This window comes from Serinus canaria, chromosome 6 (assembly GCF_022539315.1).
Source record: "Serinus canaria isolate serCan28SL12 chromosome 6, serCan2020, whole genome shotgun sequence".
Classification (NCBI taxonomy): Eukaryota; Metazoa; Chordata; class Aves; order Passeriformes; family Fringillidae; genus Serinus; species Serinus canaria.
In genome coordinates this window covers 20,065,474-20,083,099 of record NC_066320.1, presented here as the reverse complement: position 1 = coordinate 20,083,099, position 17,626 = coordinate 20,065,474, and the positions used below count along the sequence as shown (strand labels likewise).

Sequence of the window (17,626 nt, the reverse complement as noted above, 5' to 3'; positions counted from 1 at the left end):
GGCAGCTACTCTGAAATCTTAGAGATCTCATGTATATTAACAATTCTGGTGCTACTAGCATGCTTCCACAACTTTGGAAAGGCATCAGTGTCCAAGAGGTAAGAAGCAGCCCCAGGGAGTGCAGACAAAGTCAGAGTGACTTTGCACATAGCAATTGGCCTCTTGTCATTGCAACAGCTCCCACTCAGACCCCAAAGGTCAAAAGCTTATTAGAGCTCTTAAGCACCTGCAGTGGATTACCAGGTTCAGGACAGACAAGATTGCATCTCAGCTCTGGCTGGCACAAGTGTTAACAACCAATCTCATCCTTAGAGAGGAGCTCTGCAGCTAACAGGATTGCTGCTCAGCTCTGCTTTCCACTAAAGCAGCAGGCTGGCCTATCTGAAATGACAGCTGCTGTTTCTTATACCACTTCTATAACTGTGACTCAAGTCTCATTGCAGAATGTCAACATTTGTGTTCAACAAATATGATTCACTGTGTTTTGAAAGTAACAGAAATGGAACGTAGAGGCAGCGTATGATTCACCCCAGCCTTGAAACTGCACAATTGCACAAACACACACTGAATTAGAATTATGCTACCAACATTTTTTATCTCTGAAATATTTGCAACAGTTTTTATGAAATGAGAAAACTGTAAAATAAACACTTACAACCAGAAATAAATCAATATAGTTTGACAATTCTTGCCACAAACTGCTAACCCAGAAAAAATAATCTATGATTTTTTTTTCCTCCCACTTCTAATTACACTTTCACTGAAGCACACTTCCTTTCCTTCTTCCTTCAGATTTTAATTTGTCTTCACCCAGTTTTCTAATGCTGATCTCTTTCATTTTATAATCTGGAAGATAGCTTTGAATTATGCTTTTAGATTTTTCCATATTCATTTTAAATTGCACCATCTGACTGTAGGTATGGTGCCCATAAGCCATGTTTTAAAAAATAATTTCTAAAATAATTGATACTTCATTTTTGCATATCTTTGCTTGTTATTAGTAATTTATACATTATAAATATAATGGCACTGGAGGCAAAGATAAATTCAAAGTTTCAGTGGGGCAGGCATGCAGTGTTTTAGCAAGGGATTTTTTCTTCAAAGACACTTAAAACATAAGCTAGACAAAAGAGAAAAGCAAAATATTTTTAAAATACCCTTTGAGAAAAATGTGAATTATAAATTAATATATTAACCACGACTCAGCAAATGCAGATGGGAATTATTTGGGCACATGCCTATATGCTTTATGGATTCTGAGCCCACATACCTTGCCTGAATTCAGGTGATCTCAGTTTTGGCCATCAAGTCCTGCTTCCTCTCCCAGAGGAGCTTACACTCATGAGTAATGCCACACCTGAGAAGCACATCACAGCTCTGAGGCTGGACTTCTCCTGTTCATTCCCTGGAGATCTAAGACTGGCATCTCCAAACAGTTTTCCCATTGACCCTGAAGTTCTGTAACCCTTACCCTCAAACTCCTTTTTTTTAACCCTCATGCCCCTTTCAACCTTTTCCCCTCTAATGAAACTGTTCATCAGTTCTCTAGCATGAGGCCAAGCATACAGAAAGATGATCCACAACCTAGCATTATATAAGTGAGATATTACTAAAAGAAGCAAGATTTAGTTTGAATGCTCTGTAACACCCAGCTAAAGTACAGACAACTGCAATTTTAGTGTGTAATATAGTTACAATCTGTTAATCTGCTCTGCAAACTGGTCTCACTGTAAAGCCACTTTGCACAAAGTGCTATTGCTACCACTAGATGTCAGTTTTACACACTTAAAAATGGTCAATTCCCTTAAAAATAGTAATTCTCCATTCACAATAGAAACAGCTCTCTATTATGCAGTTCTTTCTGAACTGACCTTTAATTTGAAGCGTCTCACATTTTATTTACTTTCTCTCCACTTCTTCCCCAGCCCATCAGGGCATAGCTCTCCTTTATTAAAGAAAAAAAAAAAATCCACTATGCATTTATTCCATTATTTTCTCAGTGAGAGACACTGGCAGTTTTTGCCAGATATCACTGACAAAAGTCTGTATCTCAGATCGTGTCTCTAGAGGCCAGCACTGAAATCTTACTTTTATTCCCCAGAGATATTTTTATATTCCATAAGGACACTTCTAAGAAATGCCATTACATTTTTTTACTAAGAAATACCAAAGTAATTACAGATAGGCTGCCATGCCAGTTAATAAGGGATATTATTGATATGGCTTATTAAAATTTTATGATTTCTCAGATTTTTACTTATATTGACTCCCTAAATGCAGATAGGTTTTATTTATATTTCAAATCTCTACTCTCAAGAGTCAAAAATGTAGCTGTACATTCCTCTAATCTCCTACAAGGGCTCTTTACAGGTGTTTTTTTAGGAACAGTTTTCATTAGCTAGTCTTAACATAAACTTGGTCATACTGAATACAGAACTTCTATATTATGCATTTGCTTTATCACAAAATGGAATTGCTTTTTGTCAAGTAGATCTGTCTTTTCTTCCTTCCCCAAAGAAAAATCACTGAAGAAAATTGGGATGAAGTCAAATTCATTACACATTATTACAGTCAAATATATGTATACTCCACAAAAAGCAACAAAGCTCTCCAAAGCTCAGAGCTGGCAAAGTTACAGAATACAGCTCTGAATTTTTATAAAGTAATGACAAGACTGTCACCTTTCATGAAGCTGTACTTTCCAGATATTGACAGTTCAGCTAGCAACACACTATGTTTTTTTATCATAACGTCAAAGGAATCCCCTCACCCTCATTCACATCAAAATCTGACATTTTCAAGCTCCTACTGATCCTTCACAGCTCTCCTGGATTGCTCAAGGTATTCTTTGCACCTGCAGCCATAACCATCTCATACAAGAGCTTGCCTACCAGCAAGGGATGGAAAGCAAGGAAGGGGAAAGTACCTCAATGAACTTCAACTTCAGAGTTGAAAATGCTGTATCATGCAATCTATCAACAACCTTCTCCAAAGACATCCAAAAGCTTTTTTTAGGCAGTAACTGAAACTATCTCTTTGCACAACCTCAGCAATGTAAAAGCACAGCAAAAAACCTCCAAGGCAAACATGGAATCCAAAACACATCCAGTCCCATGGCTGCTGACAGCAATGTTCAGGACTTCCTTAGAGAAGTGCCATGCCTGGGGCAGACCAGGGTGTTGTTTATGCTACATTTTGTGTGGCAACATTCTGCTCCATTCCCTTTGCCTTCCTACCACACTCCATCCCTTATCCACCTACCAGGCATCCCTGGGAGTGCAAAATGCCCTAAATCCCACCCAGCCACAGCACGTGAGCCACCTGCACCCACACTGCTCCCTCCACAGCAGCAGAGCACCTCAGACATGCCAAACTGCTCTGCATGCACTGCACAGTCCATGGGCATGAGCCAGTCAAAGATGGAAATTCACAAAACCCCCTGTGCACCCGCAGCTGCAGACTGTAGAGATCACACCTGCTCTCTGCTTTGGATGCAAGGCAGCTCCTTTGTCAGCACCCATGGTGGCAGGCAGCTACAGCAGGATGGGCTCAGGGCCAAGACAGGCTTCTGCAAGGAAAGGAGCAAAGACACACCTCAGACACTTGCACTACTACAGCATTTCTCTCTTTCCAGGATGCTATCTGCAGAACAAAGCTGGTTGGCTTGATCTGCAAGCTAGGAATTTTGGTTACTCTGAGCTACTGAACTGAGTGAGTGAGTGAGTGAGTTGGTGAGAAAGTTGACGTTGGGTGAATGAAGCAGCCAGTAGAAATTAGGAAATCAACAGCAGGCTAGAAGAGGACAGATTTTTAAATATACTTTCTAAATTATAATTTATATATTATATATTTTAATATTATATCTATTTTAATATTATCTATTAATATTACCTATTAATATTATATATTTAATAATACTTAATAATATATGTTTTAATATTGTATATTTTATATGCTTTCTAAATTATAATTATGCTCTAATATAAAACTGTAAACATAAAACCCAAAACAACAAACCAAACCCACATGCAAAACCAAACAAACAAAAAAAAAGAAAATTAAAAAAATCCCTTAAGAACAATCTGTCCCTTTATTTCTTCACTGTATATTTGGCAAGTCAAATCCCTCCAGGAAAGAAACTACTTTAACTTCTTCTTTATCACACATACTCATTTGCAACTTATTCCATTCATGCCAATATGAATCACTAACAATGTATATCATGAGCAACAACAGAAGCCATGGTTAATTAAAACCTGGAAGCATTAGTCATCTTTCTACAGAAGTTACCATGTAATTTCAAAAGTGTTGAGGTTTGCAAGATATTTTTGTACTCCTTCCTAGGACCAGAATTCTACTGCTAAAGAGCAGCAGCAGGCTTTAGTTTCAATCAATCATGCATTTTACTGGAGAAGAAGGAAAAAAAAATAAAAAAGGCTTTCAGCTGGACCCATGTATATCAATTATCTCAAACCTCAGTGAGACACACAGTTTGATCCCCTCATTGAAGATTGTCCCGGGGAGGAGAAATAGGTTAAAACTCTCTCAACAAAACATTCCCCACTAAAGGAATGGCTTAGATCCATAGCTTCCTTCTCTACCAAGCTCCACTGCAAGTTTTAAAAGTGCCTGATCTGACCACACACACAGCACTTGCCTGTGTGGAAAGGCAGCACATTGCAGCAAACAGCATCTTGGAAGGACTGAAAGCTACACAAGATATTCCTCTGAAATCACCAAGCCATTATACCCCAACAATCTTTATAAGAACAAGTAAAGGTTTAAATACTCTATTTTGTAAAGAAAAGGGAGTGAACAAGAATCAAACCTTTGCAACAAAAAGCATAGCTGCTTCCTCTTCTTACTTACAAAGTGCAAGAGAAGGTGAGGAAATGGCCCTACTCCTGCTGGTCATTGATATCTAGAGGCAATTGGGTGAGTCACCACTACAGCTGATGAAGCCAAAGGAGCCCAGATGGGCCTGGATGGCAATCACACAGTTCAATGCAGTTTTAAATTTTCCTCAGGAATTTGGTGATTTCTAGATCTGCTGAACCATCAGCTAATTACCATACCCATTACACGTAGATATGCAGCTGCTTTTTGTTACAGTAAAATTACAAGCTAAGTATTAAATGTAGGGGCTTCTCCACTGTCTGAAATGGCATATTTTCACAACAAATGTGTCAAAAAACTGCAGAGATCCATTGGGATTGAAATACAGACCGAGGAAAAACATTTGCTCTGAGAATGTGTATGTCCTCCACTTGATCTTCTCTCATACACTTATTAGTGTCTCCACTTGGATGCCTGATACAAACCCATCTATCATGCTGATGAGATGGTGAGAGAAAAGGCAAAACAGTTTGGTTTGAGACTGATGGCTGGGACATTATTCAGAAAAAACAGATCTGGGCAAACATCAGTCATACCACAGTGAATGCAATATCACTGAGTTCACTGGGAAGTATCTATTTCAGAGATTTCACATCCACTATAGGTAGGCCTAGGAAGTGTCAGGAAATACACAAATTAATTTGCTCTTCCCAAGACGAAAATAGATGGAGAGTTAGAATTGCATCTACTAAATGGACATGTTTTCAGCCTGACCTATCCTTCTATTTTAGCATTAGAAGATTTGTGGCCTGAAAACACACAATCCCACCCTTGGTCTTAGTACAATCCAGAGACTGTACTGGAAATTTTGCACAAAAGAAAAACCCATAGATAAAAAAAGGTTTCATTTAGACTAACTTAAAGCTCTGACTTGAGAAGTTCGCCTGTGAGATGTGCACTAGCTTGAACATCAAACTGCATGAACTCCTTGTTCCTTGAGGTGAGACGTATATAGAGCTACACAAATTATTGACATCATTTGGGGAAACTCTTTCCAGTACCTGCCTGAGCTAGTTCAGCATTAGAATGGGCACTTTATGTGCCAAGGTAGTACACTACAAATTCTATTTCTTTTTCATCACCAGCTCTTCATGGGTTGAGAAGTCATGCAGAACTTTAGAACAAGAACAGAGCAAACATGAGGTTAATAATATCCCAGCCACTGTTAAACTATCTTCCACTCAGCCATTGTTATACTAATCTGCTGATTTGAGTGAAAAAAATACAAAGAAATTCTGTGGTGAAGAGACCATATTAAATGGCTTGCTTATCACTTCTTGAATGATTCATTAACCAGCCTAATTTAATCTGCCACATGCCTGGTAAAATTCCAGTTTAGCAATGTAGTGTGTGCTACCAGCTTTCTAGAAATGTTACAGCAGGCTACTAACAAAAAGTTAAGCATTAACCAAGATGAGACAAACTTGGAGCTACAAAACTAAAAACTGTTTTTTCAGGTCTTTCCTTCCTTCACTTCTTAAAATATCATGTATTTCACTTCTTGAATTGCTCTTGATTAAAATGATCTTCATTTAATTTAAAAAACCTGTTTCCCCTCTTTTCAGAATGCATCAGAAAATGAGCTGAGCAGATTCAAAACAATGCACTGGCCGTAAGTGTCTCATTATTTTTCATTTCCCCATTGAATGACTAATACACTTCTACTCTGACAGTTGCTCTGTTAATAAATCAGGAAAAATGAGAATTGAATCCTCCTGATCACATGAATTTTAACATTAATTGATGGGGTGGGACTTCCTCAGGATTAGGATCCTGGAATATTTACGAGAGCTGTGGTTCAGATCAGCTGACAGGAAAGTCTCTTCTGCACCAGGTGCTGGATGCTATTCTTCCTCAGAGCAGAAAGGGACAACCATAATATTAGTAAAAGTACAAGTTCAACTTATTCCAGAATATAAAGGCTCTTTGCTTGTATTGTATTTGAGGTCAAATTTTCAGAATTGGTTCATCTGCTACTTAGGGATTAATTTAAGTGATCAGTTCAACAAAGTGCTACATTGAAAGTAATTTAAATAGAATTTAAATACAGTACTGAATAAGCAAATATAGATATAACAGTTGAGAAATGCCTTCATATAACTTGTGACAAATCAAGTCCATTTCAAAGGATATCATTAATGTCCAAACATAGTATTTCTTTTGTAGTACTACACAGAAATAATATTAGGGAATTTTCTCTATGAGCCAATGAAACCAAGAAGACATCAGTTTAATATAGTGTGTTGCTGTTCTGCACCTAATGGTTGTTACTATTCCATGTAGCTTTCCCTTCCATCACCAGCTGGGAAAACACTGATCAATTTGCAAATTGTTTTCTGAATTCCACTCTATTAGTAAGAAATTGGATAAACTTGAAGGCATTTTTACCCAATAGATTCCTATTCCTATTGAAAGGAATTCATTGAGAGCATAAGTAAATATTCGTCTGGGTTTAATAATTTACTAGATAGGTAAAAAAATGAATGGACTTTCTTGCAAAGCACTTTAGTCTAATGGGACACCATTTTGAGAGAAAATGTAGAGAGAATTAATACGAAGTCAACCAATATGTTGAAGTCAACCATGTATGTTTCTAACATACATGAATCTGATCTGTTAAAATATTGGGGCAAACAAACTTTGAACTTAGGCCTAGAGTTGCACTTCTACTGATGTGAGCACTCAAGCTTTGAATCCTCAAATTGTATATTGGAACAATAAAAGTGTTTTGGCATATGAGTTCCATAGTCCAAAGCATTAAAATTCCTTAAATGCATAGTGTGGATGTCATATCCTTAGTACCAAATTCCAATCTAAATTCTGTTATTCTTATATTGTACTACTTGCTCTTGCAAGAACTGCCTGAGTTTCCAGCACTCTCAGTTTAACTGGAGACATTGAGTCTATATTGATCCACCTAAGACAGGTCAGCTGGCCTGTTCCAGAATGTTCACACAGCAGCTAATTCCCAATGGACCAAAACAGTGAGGACAGATAAACAGAAAATTAATAATTGCCAGACACGGTGAGACTGAAATCCTGTGTTTCTCCTGGCAGTGGCCAGGGCTTCAGTCTCTGCCTTTATAAAAGTTTCTCCATGAGGCTTCATCAGGCAGGAGTTAAGCTCTCTGACCACCAGCAAAAGCCCTTTGCCTTTCCGACTCTAGTTCAAACTTGGTATTCTTGTTTCCAACCAGATTTTGAGTCCACAAGGCTGAAAGTGCTCTTTGAGCTAAAACACAGAGTTATTCCCCATTCTGCTGGGACATCTCATGACAGGAGTACCAGGAGCCACGCTTGGGTGTGCTTCCCTGCCCTCTGCACCAATCACCTCCACCATCTTAATGCAAGTCTCTTTTCCCTCCAGCCACTACCATGCTTGTGATCTAAGGGGGAAAAAATTGTCTAGGCAAAAAAGACAAAATGGTTTATCTGGAAAGAGTTTATCATAGTAATTCTGTTTTGATACCCTAAGTAAACTTTCTTTGCACTACACTTCTCATGAAGTCTCTAACTATATTCTTTTGGGTTTACTGTGTCAACATTGGCTTTGACAGCCTAATGACAGCCCCATATAAACTAGTTCCCACCTACACTTAAAGCCACAGGTCTGCCTAGATTGTTTCTGAGCAACTGCTGGATGTTAAGGTGAAATTATCAAGGTGCAGTCTCTACTAGTGTCTTGCCATACCTCTGAAATTCAGTAATGAATTATTTTCCTCCCCACTTGCTAAACGGTATCAGAAGAGAGGTGCTGCTTTAAAACACAGGACAGCAGAGTACTGAGTCACTAGTCCAAACCCTCTCTGGAGCTGCCAGGGTTGTGCAACAAACTGCTCTCACAGGTTTACATGTTTCAGCAATCCCAACGGCATGTTGAAATCTCGAGCTTTGCTTAAAGCCTTTCCTCCTGCACAAGCACCATTGTATTTCTCACTCCACACAGCAGACTCAGTTGATAAACTCTCACCCTGAAAGCCTGAGATCACCCAAAACACTGAACCAGTTCACTCTCACAAATGCCAGCACAACTGCACTTTCCAGATACATCCCCTGAGAGCAGTTTCAAACATCCCACTGATTCCAGTCCTGGGCTCCTTTAGTCAGTGCTAACATTTATACCAGGGAGAACACTACATAGAAGAACTTCAAGCTGCATTCAGGAGTACTTTTTACAGAGTGCAGACACCATAATCAACCTCATACCATAGCTATACAAGAATCCTGGAACTCAAGGCCCTTCCAAACAAGCTGTCTTGCTGTGCAAATAAGATTGGTGCTTATAACTGTATCCAGCAAAACCCAGCATATAGGCTATAACTCAATTACAAACATCCAAAATTTGGAAGCATATCTCAAGAAAGAAATGTAATTACAGCTTCATCACAGTGTAGAATTCCAAGACTTACAATATCAGATGTTGATGCAGAAGTTTTTTCATAATGCTTTCAGCTTATCCAACTTTCATTTTCCCAGGGACCATGAAATTAAAAGGCTGCCTTTATAGCTAATGTGATTAGAAATTCATCCCAGATCAAAATCAGAATAAATTTTGCTCTCAGCTTGGGAGCTCTGGGGGCTACTTTACAAAATCAGGATTGAAATCTATCATCTCAAAATCAGCACTTTTTATCACATGCTAATTCAGAAGCCTGCTCTGGCTGTGACAGATTGCCACGTAAATGAGAAATGCTCACCTGCAAATCAGGTCTGAGGCGTCAGGTCTTGAGTTTACCATTTGTATATAGCAACATGCAGTTATGGAAGATCCTGGGTAATAAGTGAGCTGAGCTGCAGAACACATAATTACAAGTTCTGTGTAATTATGGTGTGGGCAGCATTTGATCTTCTTTGCTTGAAATAAACATCTATGAATTTTCACTTCTGTGAAAAATGTTAATACTTTATTCCACCAGGAATTTATAGCATATGCAGAAAAATTAGCTGTTCTTAAATCATGTAAGTATTCTATAATTGATTTCTGGATGAGTTTCTAACATGTTTTTTATTTGATTTGATCATAATTTTTAAGAACTCCAAACTGAAATTTTCCATCCTTGCCTTCCAAGAATAGACAATGTCTCTTCCTGAATCATATGAATAAATTCTCAATTGTAAGAGCTGTTACATACCAGGAAAGTACCTTTCCAGTAATGCTGAGGTGTTCCACTTGAGATGTCTGAACTTGCATAGTTCAAACTACAAGCACTAGAAATGTTACACATTAACATCTTTTTCTGTTCTTCTCTCTACACTCACATTTTTTCTTTTATTTCTTTATTAGGACTGAATGTGGAAAATTAACTTTTCAGCTTTTGCACAGACATCAACACTTACATACACTTAACCAAAGACAATTCCTAACAAAATTACGAATAAAATTAATGAGATATATATGAAAACTAGGGTGTTTCCTTAAAAAAAATAATAAGGAGCTTTTGCTGTCTCTTTAAGCAAGATCCAGCAGTACAGACACCTTGTCTTGTTCAGACAATCTGCATTTGGACTTTCCCCACTCCATAGAAAGCTTTCAACTGAAAAACAAAGGCAGTAGATGACTTCTATTCCAATACTTAGTAAGCAGGAAAGATTTTCCTCTATCCCTGGGATACACCATAATGTTTTCTTATTATGCTACATCCTTCAAATACTGTTACACATTGAAATTAATGTTCAGGACAATTTATAAATTAAAAAATTATAGAATTAGTGAACCTTGCCCAATCACTTTTCATGCTACCCTACCATGCTCAGCCATCTATGGAATGTCACTAGAAGGGATGAGGGTAAAAGTTTTAAGTATTTCTTTAATATTAAAACTATGCTCATTTTTAGGGCCCTTCAGTAAGATAGATCAGAGGTACACTTCAATAACAGTGAGACAGACTAGAAATCTGTCAGCCCTCTTTGAAGAGCAAGAGTGGATCAGCCTCTGAGAACAAAGCCCATGCTAGTCCAGGCGGAGGGACTGTAACACCCAGCTTCATCTCACTTAGTTTTTGTGAAAGTAGATAACTTTCCCTTTGTTTATACTCTAGACCAGCCTGAATAGCAATGGAATATCAGTCACATAGCAACACAGTTTGGGTACCAAAAATCAAATAAATGGGTCATCTGTTTGGGACATGTATGCAAATGACCTGCTTAGGTTTCTACACAAAGCCAGAAGCAAAGGCCAGAAATGGAAGCTGTTGCTCAAATCACAAACCACTTCTTCACCAACATCATATTTCTGGACAGGATCCCTTTCCTCCACCCAGCTGATGTGCTTTCCTTTTCTCTGTTACATGTCTGTAGTCAGAGATCAGAGAAGAGGCTGTTGTAGTTTCGAATCATTGGTCTTTCTTCCCTTTTAGAGAATCATATTTGTTAGTAAGAAAGTGCTGCACCTGGGATTCAAAACCAGAAGAAAATAACTGCTGGCTCATTCAAGCAATGAAGTGTGAAGGGCCATTAATTTATAATCACATTTTAGCAGAATTCAACATGTAGAAAACAGAGCAGATGTCTGGACTCATTTTGCTCCAAGTGCCCAAACTGGAGTCCTCTCAGTTTTTGGAAGAAATAAAATATTTAATTTACGGCGTGTTATCAACATATATTTATGCTCTCTGCAGGAGGGACATGTCATTCTTCTTGCTTTAGACTAGCCTCTGTGAAAATGACTGAAAACACCTCTTTTTGCTTTTGTATAAGCATGTGGAGAGCTGCATTCATTAGATCCTGTGCTTATGCTGTGATGTCAGGTGGTCTACACACTATTGCTAAGATAGTGGAGGAAAGTATTAAACCAAATCATGTAAACGTTATTCAGTTCAGAAATGAGAAAATAACAGGTTGAGATGATACGAAACAATGAAAACTGCAGTACTTAAAAATGGGGTCATCAAGACAAGCAAAGTAGGGAAGTTACAAGACAAGCTGCAAGGAGAAGTTAAGGGACCATAGCAGGAGGGTCAGATGCAGCTGCAAGCCAGACAGTTGGGGCTGCAGCAACCAGACACTTGAAACAGCTTCAGAGGAGGCTGCTCAGTGCAGCTGGACTGGAAAAGATGAAGTGCACTTGGTAGGAATGCCACAGCAGCCCCTTCTGCAACAGAATTCAAGACCTGAAACCCAACTGTCTGAAACCCATAGAATTAACAACTTGGTCAAAAATACATATTTCAAAGATTTGCCCCCAAAAAAATGCAGAAATTGTGTTCAGCATGCAAATAAATACCTTTTTACTAGCACCTTCCTTATAAAGCCCCTTTCCAAGAGCAAACAGTGGGAGGAATGTAGGATTACCTTAGTAACACCACAGACACTGACATGGCAGCACTTGTGCATAACTGCGTGCAGATGCATTGACCCTCATCAACACATGACTTAGGGCATCAGAGAGCCTCTCTGGATGCAACCAGCCAAATACAGACAGCATCATAATGTACATATTTACCAAATGATGAGTCATGAGCATCTTCATGCTGGCCTTCTCATTGTCAGTGCTTCAGAGCACCTATGTGCTTGCAGTGGGTGCAGCAGGGACTGAGGAGTTACCATCCAGCACAGGGGCTGCTCAGCTGCCAGAAGCAGGGACACTGCTCTGATGGATGAGAACATGACCAGAAATGTCTTGTTTCAAGGTGTAGCTCTGCTACATCTTGTTCCAGAGACTGCTCAGTTGTCACCAGCTCCCTCTCCCAAATACAGTATAACCACACTTTGACTTTAGAGTCTTGAAGTTTGTTTGTAATTCTTAGAAATAAAATTCAGATATGCTCTGAATTCTTGAAGAGGGGAACTGTTTTCAGGCCAGACTATGGCCAGTCTTTTGCCACACTAACAGCAGCTCTCCTGCAAGGTCCTACATTTCAGGACTACTCAGACCATGCCTTGCAGGTTATTTTATCAAGCTCCTGGAGGACAGAGAGATTAAAGAACATTCTCCATAGCAGGGAGGCAGGTCAGTCTCCCTACCCAAATCTGTTTTGGTCTGGACTGAGACTGTTGCTAAAAATTATAATGGAACAGTATTACCTAATCTGTCTTAAAAATATTTTATTTTATTCTTCCACAAGCCATGCCTTGTTTTTCAAACCCTGACAATCTCCTGTTTCTAACAGCCAAGAATTCTGGGAAGAAAAACAAAAGGAGATTTCAGGTATTTTACAGTTCTTATACTAGTTTTCCTTTTTTCCATTCTCGTCTACCTACCGCTATTGCACATTTTAGGCACTCTCCAATGATATCCTTGACAGAGCATTGGGTCTCAGTTTCTTCTTCACAATTCTGGCACTGAGTTTGACAGACACCTGCTACCACAGCTCTGTCATTTCTCCTATTTAGTTCCTCACTGCACAGTTTCATGGCTTTTTATTATTTTACCAAGCTCTCAGAATACAGACTAAAGCTAAAAATACGTTACCATTTCAGTTAACATACCTTACCATGCATTTCATAAGTGGAATCAATCCTTTCCTAAATCACTGATCTGGCTGATATCATTAATTACCTTTATCAGTATATTAGTTCCTCATTTCATTCCTCTGGCTCAGGGAATAATCTGAAGAAATACACAAGAATATTTCTTGTGTATACTGTTGCTTTCATTAACAGATACTACAGTTCAAGAACACAAAAGTAAAAGATTATTTGTATTGCTTGGAATGTCAACATGAATTACCAGCTATATTCCTGTTATATTACTGGTACAGATATTGGTCACATATAGCCCACAAATAGATTTAAATACACTCTGAAAAAGAGTTGCAAAGTCAATTATTTCTTAGTTTGTTGGTTTTTTTAAGAAATAGAAGTATGATTCACATGTATAGTCTTAGAAGTATTCTCTGCTAGATTGTCCTTTTCCAGGGATTTATTCAAAATTATAGATAAACCAACAAATTTCAACAATTTCAGCTTTTAACCAAAAGCAGTACTATTTATGTATCATATACCTCCATGCATTGGTATTTTATTGGGTTTTCCCTTAAAAACAAAAAAAGACAGCTAAGTAAACACTGCAAAAAAACAAATGTAGCTAATTTCTGATCACAGACCATACAGATAATGTCTTTCCAGCAACATTTTTCCATCATTATCAAGATGACTACAGCTTCAGATCCTCTGTTAATCACAGTAAATAATGGGAATAAATTAAAGAATAAATGCTCCTGAACCAGCCTAAGACAAAACCAACACATCTGTATACATCTATACCTGTCATGTACCTTGCAGAGTCCACAAGATGAGCGCCTGTTTCTGGGAAAGCACCACTTTCTGGACAGATCTGAAGTGTTGTTCATTCACAACCAATGCCCCAAGAACATTTTGAAGCACAGCCCCAGGGCACAGCTCCAGCAGACACCCAGGCTGAGGCTTGGAACTCTACACCAAGCTCAAAATGTCGTTCCTTTATCAGCATTTCTTTCTACTCTGACATCCTTGTGCATCAGCTTCCTTAAAGCAAAGCAGTTCTGGGTCAGCTCAAAGGTGGGTGTCAGGTGACATCTGTGACACCCGATGCCCAAGGAAGAAAAGGAGCAGATGGGTTGGGGTGGGTGCCTCCACACCCGTGTGTGAACTGCACATCACTGCTGGGCTGGAGGGACACCCCACACACCTCCTGAAACAAACCAAATTGCACGGTGCACTTCGGCTCAGGTAGTATCAGTTCCACCAGGAATGAGAATAATAATAGAAACCTATAATATCTTGAGAAGCCTCATGATACTCTGAATAGTTTTTTTTCATATAAGGAGCAATTCTCCTGTGAACAGAATGATGAGAGTTAACTGACCTCAAGGAAAGGTTAAACTTGAAAGAAATCACAATGCCTAAGGAAAAGATACCTTAAAAACCAATAACTTCTCCTTGGAAGACTCTACTGTATCAGTATTGTCTTCCTATTTGCTAACTAACATGAAAATTTTCTAGCAAAAGCTATACAAATACCATACACCTTGTGAGTAGTTTCAAATTACAAACACTTCAATCTAGCCTGCACTCATCAATCTGTTTATAAACACAAACCCAACTCAACACCATTATGACAAAACAAACAGGACTGTTTCAAATGTATGACATAACCCCAGATAGCTACAATACAGAGAAAGGTGTTAAATATCTAAATCCATGCTGCAGATGTTGGTAAAATTTGCTAACAACCAGAAATTAAAAATCTTGTAGAGCTATCACCTATGCATATTATTCCTAAACTAACAGTCAGAAACTTTCTTCAATCACAAAATACTTCAGATTGTAACTTCCTCAATGCAGAGACCTTCTTGTTCTCTATTATAACACTATATAAAAAAAAGGAAGATTGTTTATAAATAATACAATGGAGTATAATGGAAATTCAAATTTACATATATGTGTTTCTTTACGTGTAGACTCCTGTCATATTTTCTTTCTTCTTTCCTTTCTGACTTTTGTATTTTCCCTTTGTATTTTAGAACTGAGGGGAAGTTGTTCTCAAATCCAGTGTTTGATAGTAAACATAGACTTTTTGTCCCAATATCCTCTGGCAGTGGAAAGATGCAGGATCATATGACCACAAACTTGTAAAGTAACTCTTTTAAATTATGCACTACAGCCATAAATGCTTCACATTAGGATCTATAAAAATAATAACCCTCTCTGATACAGTGTTGGGCTCCAATTCATCTGCTACATTTTTTGTGGTCTTAATGCAATTAAAGTTACCAACTGTGTAAACATATCTTTAGCAACAATCCACAAAATTTGCAGCTGTAGACAACAGAAAAATTTCATGGCTGTAGTTACAAGTCTGAACAATTTTTCTCCACAGAAGAGAGTATTCCATTAAAGTGTTTATCTTTGGTCATAAAATGTTCTCTTGCTATAATTTCAAATAGCTGTTTGATACTTATTAAGACAATAACTTCTTTCTTTAGAAAGTCTCCCATCTCCCTGATCATTTTACTAGGGTTTATTTGTTTATTTTAGGTTTTTTGGGTTGGGTTTTTTTTTTTTTTTTTTGTTTGTTTGTTTGTTTGTTTTTTTTTTTGGAAGGTGGTATTTCAAATCCACTACATTTTTGTGTGGAAAAAACTTTTGAAACTTTTTCAGTTCAGTGACATCTCTGCTTCCAGAACACAGTGGCAAGCAATTCCAATTCTACAGGAAACAGGAGAGAGCAGTCTTAAGCAGATGGAAACGCATGAGAATAGAAAAGACTACAGATAAAATCATTCTTCCTGTTCTTAAGCAGGAGTAGGAAAATGCTCAGACAGCATCATTATGGTCAGTGAAGGGCAGATTACCAAAATGTGCCAGAGAATACCCCCACCCTTTCCCTTTGGTTATATGTACTACAAGCCAGCACAGGAAAGAAGTGGTTTAAAAATTGTTAGTTTTAAAGCATTTTTCAGATACTGAAGGCATCATGGTATGTGTAACAGCACTATATAAAAATGACCTTATTTCAAGGCATTCCTTTCACTTTGAAATTTTAAAAATTTGTGCAGCCTTTTCTCTGTGTGAGCAATTTCATCAGCAGGGACACAAAGATATTTAGACCATTCACCATCCATGCCTGAGTGCTGACTGATGCTCAGAGGCACCTGCTGAAAGGAAGAACACAAACCACTGCTGCTCCCTGCTCCTTCCCTGTGCTAAGCCTCACTCCCAATGCCAGGGCCCAAAACCCCAAGCTGCCCCCACAAAGGTCTCCTGGGTACCTCTCAGGGTAAATCCACTCCCCACACAGGAGGCTGGATGGGAAAGCAGACAGTTAACTACTGCAACAAGGGCTGAGGAGGGGGAGCAGGGTTTAGGAGCTCTGCAGAGGAGTCAGAAACAAGCATGGCTTGCCAGGCTGTGTCCCTACAGCCTCCCTCCCGTGGGTGGGCTCACAGTGGGATAAGTTGGCCACTTAGGGGCATCTCCATGGCAGTCACTCCTGACTGCTGGAAGGGGATCAGGTTTGCAGCACATGCAGAGCTGCTCCCAAGAGTCACTGTGGCTGTCAGCTGGCTCCAACACAGGTCACTGCCCCTGAGACAATCTCATCTCAAACACTTTGAGTTTGACATTAAATAATTAGTGTGTCTGTAGGAGCAATTTTGTGTTTCTGTATGCATATGAAACAGATCATAGTAAAACTGAAAAGCAGAAGTGCAGCTTTTTGCACAGTCCCCAGAGAAAGAAAACACATATTCTCAGCAGGTGCTAAAATGTGTTTGCTCAGAAGACTCTTCATGAGAAAATCCTACTAAATTTACTGTTTTCACATCTTTGCCTGCAGTACATGCCTACATGTATGACCTATTTCCTCCAGGGAGCCTACTGACAAACCCAACTCCCATTCAATACAATTTAGACTTGTATTTTCAAATGCATCTCCTATTACTAGTTCTGTAAGACCAGCTTTGAGTATGCCATTTGGTATCCAAAATGATAAAGGATTAAAGTTTTATGATTCTAGGGCAGCTGTTTGGAGTCTTCCAAAATCAACACTGTGGCACTGAGCCATTTGACCCACAGTGAGAAGACGAAAACTCCTGAAAATCAGTATTATGTAAAAACACTTGGGACAGAAATGTACCCTCCTCTCATCTGCTAAGGCACAACTACAGGCCACATATAACTTTCCCTGTACAAGAAGTGTTTCCTAGTTTAAAAAAGGGCATATAAGCATCCTGGGAAAGGAAAATAACCCATTGAACTAGATATGTTGGAAAAAAACAGAGATGTATTATTTTAAATAAAAAGCAGAACT

The 17,626-nt window shown here is 38.6% G+C and overlaps 2 protein-coding genes across 7 annotated transcripts in view; one reads left to right on the top strand and one right to left on the bottom strand.

Moving 5' to 3' along the window:
- BLNK (B cell linker) overlaps positions 1–17,626 on the top strand; it is an 89,352-nt gene that overhangs the window by 22,979 nt on the left and 48,747 nt on the right. For 4 of the 6 annotated variants that reach the window (XM_009087277.4, XM_018910755.3, XM_018910754.3 and 1 more), the window contains exon 3: positions 6,462–6,508. The exons of the other annotated variants lie outside the window; for them this stretch is intronic. In XM_009087277.4, coding sequence (XP_009085525.3) covers positions 6,462–6,508 — 47 coding nt within the window. The remainder of the gene's footprint in view (positions 1–6,461; positions 6,509–17,626) is intronic. 6 annotated transcript variants of the gene reach the window in all.
- The window catches only part of DNTT (DNA nucleotidylexotransferase), a 145,524-nt gene that overhangs the window by 122,500 nt on the left and 5,398 nt on the right, over positions 1–17,626 (bottom strand). The gene's annotated exons all lie outside the window — the stretch shown is intronic.